This window comes from Telopea speciosissima, chromosome 7, assembly GCF_018873765.1.
Source record: "Telopea speciosissima isolate NSW1024214 ecotype Mountain lineage chromosome 7, Tspe_v1, whole genome shotgun sequence".
In the NCBI taxonomy this organism is placed as follows: Eukaryota; Viridiplantae; Streptophyta; class Magnoliopsida; order Proteales; family Proteaceae; genus Telopea; species Telopea speciosissima.
This window is the reverse complement of record NC_057922.1, coordinates 39,957,809-39,968,966: the sequence shown is the minus strand read 5'-3', so window position 1 is coordinate 39,968,966 and position 11,158 is coordinate 39,957,809. Positions and strand designations below refer to the sequence as shown.

The following is an 11,158-nucleotide window of genomic DNA, read 5'->3' as shown; positions in this document are numbered from 1 at the left end:
ACTCAACTCATCTCAAATGAACAGAACCCGACCCTTAGATCCTAGAGACATCTTGATATAGGGTTATTTATATGACAAAATCAAATTAGATTATGGAGCACAACTTGTACAGGACATATGTAAAACCACCTACCATAGTTCCTTTTTGTATGATCCATTTTCAATATCATTCGACCTTAGCCACATGAACACATGGGCGGCATGTGTAGCTCAGTCATGGTTGCACGTTATAATGGATAATCAATATTACTTTAAGATAAGCAAATTCCCTAAAATATTAGTCAATGACAAGTGGTAAAATTTCACCATATTCATGTCAATAATCAGAGTAATTTACTGCTTGATGGCCCTGTCATTGAGTATGATTCAGAAGTATACAAATATGGACGCAAATGCAGCCTACTCTGTTGCATTTCAGAGTGTGGGATGAAATGGGCAAAGTATTTTGTAGCTCTAGATGTACTCAAGGGAATGACTACTGTTTTATTGGTGGGAACACTTGGCCAAGCACGCTATACTACTGACATTGCAAGGGCTCACATGATCCCACCATGGTTTTCTCTTGTCCACCCAAAAACAAGTACACCCATCTATGCTACACGCTTGATCACCCTGTCAAGTGCTTGTATTGCTTTGTTCTTAGCTAGATGTCCTGTCGAGCTTGATATCCATCAGCACCCTCTTTCTTTTTACGACGATGGCAATTGCATTCCTAGTGAGGAGATACAATGTGAGAGGAATTGCTCCTCAAGAAACTTCTTGAAACTGGTAGACTTTGTGTTATGCTTCCTCAATGGGAATTTAGCTTTTTGGGTCTAGGACCATATGTTGGTTTGGTTACACCATAACCTTATTCTAGATTTTTGGGACAATGAGGCTTTCATTGCTTTAGCCACAGTAGTAGACTCCCAAACTCTGGGGAGTTCCTCTCATTCCTGGCTGCCATCCTTATCGATAGCAACAAACTTGTTCTTGATGGGTTCTATTGGCTTCCAGGCTTTTGTGAGGTTTGGTATCTGTACCATCATAATGCTGGTTTACTATGTTTTTGTTGGTGTTGGTGTCCATGCAACTTATGACATGGCTCATCAAATGGCAAGTTCAGATTCAGCTTAGGTTGCAGAAAAGAAGAATATAAGAAATGCGGAAGATTACTACCAAAAGAATCTTGAAATGTCATCCACCCACCTTCCTCCAATATGCCTTACTGCAATGATTTCAACTACCATATTGGAAGATGATACAAAAAGTTGAAAATATGTACTAAATCAGAAATTCTCTTGTAGTTTTGATGATAGGATAAACCATTTCTACAAAATTAACTTTATTGTTTGGAAGGACTCAGGAACTAAAGAGGTCATATTCATCTAAAACAAAAGGTTGGTGATATATTTGAAATGAATAAAGGTGAGCATGCACCACAGATCTTTCAATTGATTTAGATGATCAAATTCCTGGCTTCAATGCCACAAATAGAGGCCAAGTCCATGTGAAATTAAAGAAATTTTGAAAAATCATCTCTTTGTGCCATTTGTGAGGTGCCTGAAAATTGTGTAACAATCATATCTTGATTCTTGATAGGGGTTGTCATTACAAAGTCCTATAACCTTGCCTTCTTAGGGAGTTGCATGGTGAAAGCTTAATATAATCCTAGAAACCAGAAAATGATTGGGGATACATACTCATTTATTCAAAGATAAACTGCAAAAATAAGGGCAATGGGTGTTCAAAATTCAGTTGTGCCTCACTATGGCACATCTCTTTGACATAGAACAATATAAAGCCAAAATAATCATTTTGAAACAGAGAACAATGAGTCAAGTTCTTTTTTCCTCAAATGAATCTTGTACTCTACAACTCTACTGTACAGCTATAAACAATTTAGAGGATCAAACACTAGGAACAGAAAGATACAAGAATCAATGAATTGAACTAGCATTAGAACTACATTAATATGGAGAACCTATACACTCTCTCATCAGATGCTTAAACAGAAAATTAAAAAATAAGCAAATCCGTTTATTTATTTAGGATTAAAGCAACTCTCAATTTTTTGACATTCTCAGCTGAGAAGCTTGGAGATTATCCATTCAAATATATAACATACCATCAAATAACCATACATCTAACTGAAGAAAAGCCCTCCTATTTGCATAATAGGCGTGAACAATCATAGCGAAAATTCATATCAGAAGACAGCAAAAAACAAATTTAGGGAGTTTGAGATTAAATAAAATAAAATAAAATAAAAAGTATAGAGGGAAAATGGAAAATCAAGAACTGGTGGCAAAGAAGGGAAGGGAAAATAGGTAGAGATTATCTGCTAGCAGCGACCATTGATGGCTCGTGGACAGAAATGGTGACAGAAAAAACCTTTTCTGGTTCCTTTGCTTCTCCGTCTCTCTTTCAGTCCCGGTCTCTCTCTTTCTGCTCGCTCAGTGACTCAGTCCCCAAGTTTCAAGTATCAAAGAAAGAGATGATTTGCCGGTCAATGACCTAGAATGCTGTTGTGGCATTTTTTGCAAAATTCGCCGGTAACTTGAAGCTCTGCCAGAAACAAGAGAAAGAGGTTGTGTTGGTTCTGAGAGTGATGTTGGGGAAGATGGGAAGATGGGTTGTGTTGAATTACATTTTCACCCTTTTTTAAAAAGTCTAGTTAAAACTTCTTGGTTTTCTTTAATTATTTTTAATTTCTAGTATTGCATGTGAATTTACATAATTATTCTTGTAAATTTATGTTCAATCATGTCCCTAACTGTTGTTTTAAGAGGGTAGTGCTGTCTTGTTATGTTTGGAAAAATAACAGACCCTTGTTATGGTAATAATTCCCCTTAGGTATTTCTTTTCTGAGCAAGCGGTAGCAGTGCTTGAGTGCTGCCATTATAAAGTAATGGTAGCAGTGCTCCATCAATCTGAACCGTTGAATTACCATCATCTAATCTGGAACGTTCATTTTTCTAGAGCACATTACCTGCTCTTTACCCACATAGCCGGTGAATTATTCATCTCTTGCAAACACGATCCCCCAAATCTGAGCAGTCTTCTCCTATAAACACGGTCCCTTACATCTGAACCGCATTCATCTTCTTCTGCAAACAACCTCTTCCTCTTCTTCACTGATCTAAAACTATAATGGCATTTCATTCCAACCTTCTAAAGGTGGAATCCTAACTTAATATTGAAGATAGAAAGAGAGGCAGCAAATACCCATCGCTATTCAAAGGAAAACCATCGGCGGCGGCCCAATCCACTCTCTCAGGCTTGGTTTATTCGGATCATGCTCAGTGATTCTCCTTTTATTACTTATTCCTTCTCTACTTCATCGATTCTTTATTTAGAACGTTTCAACTTAAGTTCAAAGTTCAGTGATTTTATGGTTTCTTTACAAAAAAAGAAACCTGAGAAAATTTTGATTTTATGGTTTCTTTCAATTGGTAGAAATGATGGCTGGATTCCTTCCCCTTCTTCTCCGATTGATATCCATTTATGATACATACGTCAGTGGTTTTCACTGATGGCTTAATTTGATTGAAAAACAAGTGTTTGGAAATGGGGTTTCCATAGAATTATTGAAAGAAGAACAAATGAAATTAAAGTAAATATTAAAGTGAATATAACATATAATCATCTACAGATTCAATGAGTTGGAATTTATAAGCAGCAAAAAATACCCTGAATATAACATATAACCATATACAAACTCAGTGAGTATGTTTAATTAAGGTATAAAATAAAGTTAGGTTTCAAATTTTCATTTGATACTTTTCTAAGTGTCAATCATAATAATCCAATAAATAGAACTGAACCCAAAAAAATTAAGGGTGTATGGTTTGTAATACATGTTGTTCGATCTATACTTTTCTAAAATTGCTTCAAAACCTTTTCTTCCCCTCTCCCTCCAAAACCCTCTTTGGGTTTAACAAAAGAATGTCCACTACGTGCAACTGCTACTCCTCTCTCTTGTGCTTCACTTCACTTCACTTCAGACAGTGACGTTAATTGGTGTGAGGGACCATAGGACCTATCATATGAATTGAACAATAAATATAGATGGCGGAGGTGTCCCCTTGAACATGTAATTAAGGAGGATTCTTTCTCACTCTCACTATTCTTCTTCATGATCTCCTTCCCCTTTTTTAGGTCTGTTTCTCACGTCCCTTTCCTCTTCTTTTAACCTCTTTCTTCTAGCTGTTCTCCTTCTTCATCCGGCCGATAAGGTGTTCGAAGGGATTGGTTTGGCCTCTTATAGGCATCGTCTTGGTTTTTTCATATATATATAAAAAAAGAAAAAAAAAAATGTAAATTAATAATAACGAGGTTATAGTTTTTTTTCCCATTTTTATTGGTTTTTTTTCTTCTAATGCCAAACGATTTGAACGAATAAGCTAAGCAGTTAATAAATTTAATAAAATAAAAAAAGAGTCAGAGATCATTTACGGATAATGGCGCATTAGAGAACTTAAAAAATTGTGACTCAGGCACTTCAAAGACATTCCAGAGCAACATCAAAAGCCAATGCAGGCAGAGTAGATTTTTTTTTTGGGTTAAATACACATAACCCCCTATAATGCACCCAATATTATTCCTCATGCCCCCTAAAGTTCTGATAAGTCTACATGCACCCTTGAAAATTCCATGTACCATCCATATTTTATCCCCCTAAAACTATTTAAGTCCAAATCGTTAATTTAGAGGTTAAATACAAAAAATTAACCAAACTACCCCTCCTTCTATCTTTTCTAAAATCTGAAATCACCTAATTGCCCTAACCTATTAGTTCATTACTTGAGAAGACAGTTTTACCCTAATCTAATTTGAAAATACCCTATTGCCCCCATCCCTACCCTTTTGCAATCGAACTCACTGGACTCTCTTTGATGATTCTTCATGTCCCACTGAGAAGGTAACCATCACAATCCCACTGTTCATGTCCCTCCATGGACTCTCTTTGATGATTCTTCTACAGGTATGAACTTTTTTCTCCCTGCAAGTGGTATCTCTTCAAATGGTTGTGGTGGCGGTGGCGGTGGCGGTGGTGGTGTCGGCGGCGCCGCCTCTGAAGGAGACCACTCTTCTTATCCGTATGGTGAAGCGTTAGCGGCACTGCAACGCTACCTACCGTCAAACGATATTGATGTTGATTCTGATTCACCGGGCCGTGAGGCCGATATGCCGGTGGGACCATTCTCTACGGATGAATTTCGCATCTATGAGTTCGAGGTGCGACGGTGTGCACGAGGCCGTTCTCATGACTGGACTGAGTGTCCGTACGTTCATCCCGGTGAGAAAGCACTGCGTAGAGACCCATGTAAGTTCCATTACTCTGGCACTGCTTGTCCTGATTTTCGTAAAGGGAACTGCAAGAGTGGGGATTCCTGTGAGTTTGCACATGGCGTGTTTGATTGAGTGTTGGCTTCACCCGGCTCATTATCGTACCCAGCCTTGCAAGGATGGGACTAATTGTCGTCGTCGTGTTTGCTTCTTCGCTCACACTCCTGAGCAGCTTCGAGTGTTGCCGCAGCAGAGCCCTAGAACCCCTGTTTCGTCTGATTCGTTCGATGTATCCCCTCTCCGTCATTCTTTTGATTCTTACTTGACTAAGAATCCTCTGTTATCATCACCAACTTCAACCTTCATATTGCCTCCCCTGTCACCTCCATCCGAGTCACCACCCTTGTCGCCAAGATGTTCTCTGACTCGATCTATCGGGTTCAACGAGGTGGTTGCGTCTCTGCGTTCGATTGCAAAAGGGTAGGGGGTGGGGACAATAGGGTATTTTCAAATTAGATTAGAGTAAAAATGTCTTTCCAAGTAGTGAACTAATAGGTAAGGGCAATTAGGTAATTTCAGATTTTAAAAAGGATAGAAGGAAGGGTAGTTTGGTCAATTTTTTGCACTTAATGCCTAAAGTTAACGATTTGGACTTAATGGCTTTAGGGGGTTAAAGTAGGGGTGGTCCGTGGAATTTTCAGGGGGTGCGTGTGGACTTGTCAGAACTTTAGAGGGCAAAGTTGGCATTTTACATTATATTATTTAACACCGTCCACTCAGGGAGTGCGTTTGTATAAATTAGAAACATAGGGGGTCACTCTGTATTTAGTACAAACCTCAGTGGTCGACAATGTAATTTTCCCTTTTTTGATTGAATGAAACTTAACATGTAAGCAAAAGACCTAGTTGGACAAATCAGATACCATGTGACAATATTTTGAACCAGCCAGATGTACTTTACCTTAATAATATTAACAAATAATAATGAATTATTATTATTATTATTATTATTATTATTATTACTAGAAAGAGGGATGTCAATCGATTGATCCGGTTCTCATAGGGTAGGCATGGTTCCATTTATAAATAGTCATCAGGGTCCCAATCTTTAATTGGGTTCCACTAATCGGATTAAATGGACCTTAAACGGGCTATTGAGCCATTTATATCTAAATGGGCCTGTATTACCAAGATAATTGTCCAGTTATAGAGTTTAATGGTGTACAAATTGAACACTTGACAAATTCTAACGATTCGTTGATGATAGAGGTTTAGATTGATTCATCAAATTCATCAACAACAATAGTCAGGCTTAATCGGTCTCTTAGGGAATCGGACTGAGTCAGACTATTAGGCAGTTAGTCCCATTTATGCAACCGTCGGGTTGGACCCTCGCACTGCAAACAATCAAATATTATTTATTCTAGGCTTAACCCAAAACGTTTAATAAACGGTCCTCGACAGTCTCGGGTTTTCCCAATTGGGCTTGATCGGGCTAACCATTATAAGCCTAAAATTGACACCCCTGCCGCATGGAAAAATAATATTTTTTCAGGACTCCAGCAAGGTTTCCTCTTCTTGTTGTCTCTATACCTATTGTTTTTTTTTGGAGAAAGGAAAGGAATATATTAGAAGATAAAAGAGGGTAGGACTTGCATCCTACCTTAAGAGATTACATCCTAAAATACCGATGCCCTTGGGCATCCTTCTGCAGAAGATTCACAAGATCCAAAGGTAAGCTATGCACACAAAAATGAATTTCCTGGGGGGTGTGAAGGAAGCTGGCAAGATAGTCAGCACAAAAGTTGGTTTCCCTGACATGAAACTGGAACTCAATAGAGGTGAAAGAGTGGCAGAAGTCCCAGATATCATGCACAACATAGAGGACGTCCCATGGCACTGCCATAGACCCATTAATAATCTGTACGGCTAGGAGAGAGTATGAAATGCACACAATGTAGCTCGATCCAAGGTTCAGGGCCTTTCGAAGACCAGTACGAACAGCCCATAACTCCATCTGCAGAATGCTCCGGTCCGTCGGCCCGTCGGCAATAGCAAAACTTGCTGGCCCAGGTGATTACGACCGATAGCTCCAAACCCACTGCCTTGTGCACGGACGGATCCATCGCAGTTAATGGCTAACCAGCCAGGCATGGGGGGTACCAGTGGCGAGGGTGAAAGAGGATGAAATGCACCACCTCTCGAGGAAGGCACGAGAGGAGGGGGTATCAGGTGTAGCCTGGTCATGGATAAAGAACTTACCCCTGGTATCCTCTACCACAAAGGAGACAACAGCCGTGAAATGGTGTGCCACATTTTGGAAGGCGCAGCTGTTGTGCTCAGCCCAAATGCGATAGATGGTAGCACAAAAACAGAACTTCTTAATACGATCCACAAGTGTTATGCCAATGAAATGAGCACTAACCCAGCCGAGTTCGCCCTGCCATGAATCAAGGGGTGCACAGTTGTAGCTGCACAGCTTGAGGAGCGCTTGCCAGATCGCCCTCGTATAGGAGCACCTAAAGAACAAATGGTCAAAAGTCTCATCACCCTGGTTGCATAGGTAGCTAGCTCTCTCGGTAGTAATCCCCCAATTTGCAGCCCTGGTCCGAAGAGTGAGCGCTTCCCTGGTTGCCAGCCAAGCAATAAAGGAAAACCGCGGGTGATTTGAAGCTGCCCAGATTAGCTGATGCCAAGGAACTTCAAGCTGGGAGGAGTGAATGGCATTCCACGCAGACTGGATCGAGAACCGGTCTGAGGGGGTTGTTGTCCACACCATAGTGTCTTCCTGCAGACGGGTGAAGGTTCTAGATGCACATATCTCAGGCCATCGAGAGAACATGGCAGGATCAGTAGCAGGGCAGGGAAGGCGCTGTAGTATGGAACAGACAGGGGCAAAAAAATCACGGCCAACAGCAGGGGCAAGCAGTAGACCCAGCTGAGATAAAAGGCCCCCATCGAGCCAAGGATCATGCCATAGCAGCGTCTTGTGCCCATCATGGAGGAGGACCCAAGAGCAACGCAAGGCAACAGGCTGAGTGTCCAAGATGGCCTTCCAAGTAGCAGAACAAGTCGAAGGCCTTGGTAGAGACCATATGGAATGATGCCGCAGCCATCGCGAAGACACAAAACCCACCCAACAAGATTCAGCGTTAGAAGAGGTCTTCCAAATATGACGCATCAAGGAAGCCTGATTCATGTCAGCGAGGCGGCAAAGACCCAGGCCCCCCTCAGCCTTAGGGAGACACACCGTTCGCCACGCCACCTTATGCGAGCCATGATCAGAATGCCCCAACCACAGGAACCGAGCCATGAGGCGCTCAAGGAGGGAAATCGTGCAAGAGGGGAGCCTGAAAACCTGAAGCCAATAAGAAATAGTACCATACAGGACAGAGCGGATTAGCTACAGATGGCCGGCAAAGGATAAGACACGGCTTGTCCACGATGATAACCGGTGCTCTACCCACTTCGTAAGCACCTCAAAATCATTGGGCCGCAATTTCTTGGATGAGATAGGGACCCCTAAATAGGTAATCGGAAAGGAGCCTAGCTGAACACCAAGCACTGAAGTGATCTGCATCTGGAGATTCGGATCACAGTTGGCGTAGTACACATGAGACTTGGCATGGTTGAGTGACAAGCCGGACAGCAGCAAAAAGTCATCAAAACATCGCTGCAGAACTTCACCATTTTGCATCGTAGCCTTGTCCAACACAAAAAGGTCATCAGCGAAACACAAGGAAGTGATGCCCGGCCGAGCGCACAGAGAATGAAACTGAAATTGCCCAGAATCAGCAAGCACTCCTAACGAATCGGAGAAGACTTGCCACACGATGGAGAACAGAGTAGAGGAAAGGGGGCACCCTTGTCTAAGACCGCGGGTACCAGAGAACTTCCGCGACTGCTGGCCATTAACAACCACCAAAAAACTTGGGTTTATCACACATTCTACAATCCACGCAACAACATTCGCCGAAAAGTTTAATCGCAGGAGAAGTGAGAACAAAAAACTCCAATGGACGGAATCATACACCTTCTTGAGATCCAACTTTGCAGCAAACCGCGGCATACCGAGAGGGCTATGGTAGTCATGGAGTAAGCCTTGGCATAGGAGAACATTGTCCGAGATGTATCTACTAGTCATAAAAGCCGTCTGGTTTTTCCCTACCAGCCAATGGATAACCCTCTTGAGCCGATTTGCTATAAGCTTAGCAACAAATCGATACAAAATAGAGCTAACCGCAATTGGCCGATAATCAGAAAAGGAGGACGGATTGTCGCCTTTGGGGATGAGAACCAGCTTGGAAAGCTTAATCTCCAAAAGCAGCCTCTTATTCACAAAAAATTCCTGCATAGCTGTACAGAGACCGGACCAGTGATATCCCAGGTGGCCATGAAAAATCTGGAGTTAAAACCATCAGTGCCCGACGCCGAGTTTTCATCATAGGAGAAGACCATCTGCTTAATCTCGTCCGACGAAAAAGGGCGACCAAGCCATAGACCCTCTTCATGGGTGAGGGAACGATCGACAGGAAGGTTGAAGCAGAGCACACCACGGGCGGGGAGCCCCCAAAGGAAAGGTGGAAAAAATTTACTGCCTCATCATGGATATCATCCTCAGCTTGCAACCAAAGACCATGAGAGTTCTAGATGGTGTTGATACGATTAAGGCTGCGGCGAGAGGTAAGGGTACGGTGAAAAAATGCAGTGCAGTTATCGCCCTGGTCTAGCCACGTTGCCCTAGACTTCTGTCGTATCTCCCCCTCTCTAACCAAAGAGACCTGCCTCAGCCAAAAACGACACTCTTGCTCCTCCTGTTGGAGCACCGAATCAGAGGGAGAGAGGGCCACCCTAGTTTACGTAGCCTCAAGAGACACCCTGCAGTCAACCACCTGTTTGTCGAGGTCCTGGAAAGAGGAGCGACTCCATCCCTTTAGACGCTGACGAACTTCATTCAATCGGGCTAGAAGCACAAAAAAGGGGGTTCCCTGCTGCGGAATCGCCCAAGCCTGGCTCACAATGGGTAAAAAATCATCATACGCTGTCCACGAGTTCACAAAAGCAAATTATCGTCCACGCCTGCTCGGTTGTGCCCCCAAACAAAAAAGAGCAGGGCAGTGGTCTGAAACAAGCAAGTTCAGGAAAGACGCCTGGGCCGTAGGAAAAAAGGCCATCCATTATTGATTGACTAGAATCTGATCCACTTGCAAGTGATCCGATCCATGCCGATAGAGCAGTTAGTCCAGGTAAAGGGGTGACCATTCCACCTGAGATCAGTCAGCTCTGAGTCCTAAAGGCAGTTTGCAAAGGGTTGGGTGATAGAGGAGATAATGGGCCGTCCACCAAGTTTCTCAAGCGGGTAGAGCACCGAGTTGAAGTCCCCTAGCACCACCCAGGAAGTTGAGGAAGCCACTGCAATGTTTCTTAAATCCTGCCACAGGGGGCGCCATTGATCAGGGAAATTATGACCATAGACCATCGTACACAAAAAGACCTACTGCGCTGTCTTGATACGGACTGAAGTATGAATCATCTGAGAGGAAGAGGAGAGAATGTCCACATCCAATATAAGAGGATCCCAAAAAAGCCATATACGCCCCCAGCGTAGCGTGAGCGTAATTAGTTGAGCACTGCCACTGGTTGGTAAAGCCCCGAGAGGCCCACCCAAAATTCTGCTTCTTCACCTTGGTTTCGAGAAGCCCAAAAAGAGATAGATGTTGGGATCGAATCCACTTGGCTATAAGTCGACGCTTATCTGGGGCATTTATTCCCTGAGTGTTCCAGCAAGCCAGTCTGATCATGGATCACCAGTGGGAGGGTTGGGGAGATGCTCCAGACTCCCTAAGGACGGACTGCGATCGCGCTGATGAAGGGGCAAAGACCCATC

General features: G+C 42.7%; 2 protein-coding genes and 1 pseudogene across 2 annotated transcripts; 2 read left to right on the top strand and 1 right to left on the bottom strand.

The window, feature by feature from the left end:
* The first annotated feature begins 313 nt into the window (after window positions 1-313).
* On the top strand, window positions 314-1,142 carry LOC122666558 (annotated as a pseudogene).
* A 255-nt stretch (window positions 1,143-1,397) lies between these two features.
* LOC122668556 (zinc finger CCCH domain-containing protein 2-like) lies at window positions 1,398-5,755 on the top strand. The gene is given in 3 exon segments (XM_043865102.1): window positions 1,398-1,407; window positions 4,904-5,403; window positions 5,405-5,755. Coding segments are annotated over 3 exon segments (861 nt in total).
* Window positions 5,756-7,402: 1,647 nt separating this feature from the next.
* On the bottom strand, window positions 7,403-8,470 carry LOC122668555. Its single transcript, XM_043865101.1, has one exon. The coding sequence runs from the start codon at window positions 8,468-8,470 to the stop codon at window positions 7,403-7,405; it is 1,068 nt and encodes a 355-aa protein (XP_043721036.1).
* Window positions 8,471-11,158: the final 2,688 nt, after the last annotated feature.

What these genes read in the sequence shown, in the direction of transcription:
- LOC122668555 (XM_043865101.1), bottom strand. Translation starts at nt 8,470, where the DNA reads ATGAATCAGGCTTCCTTGATGCGTCATATTTGGAAGACCTCTTCTAAC.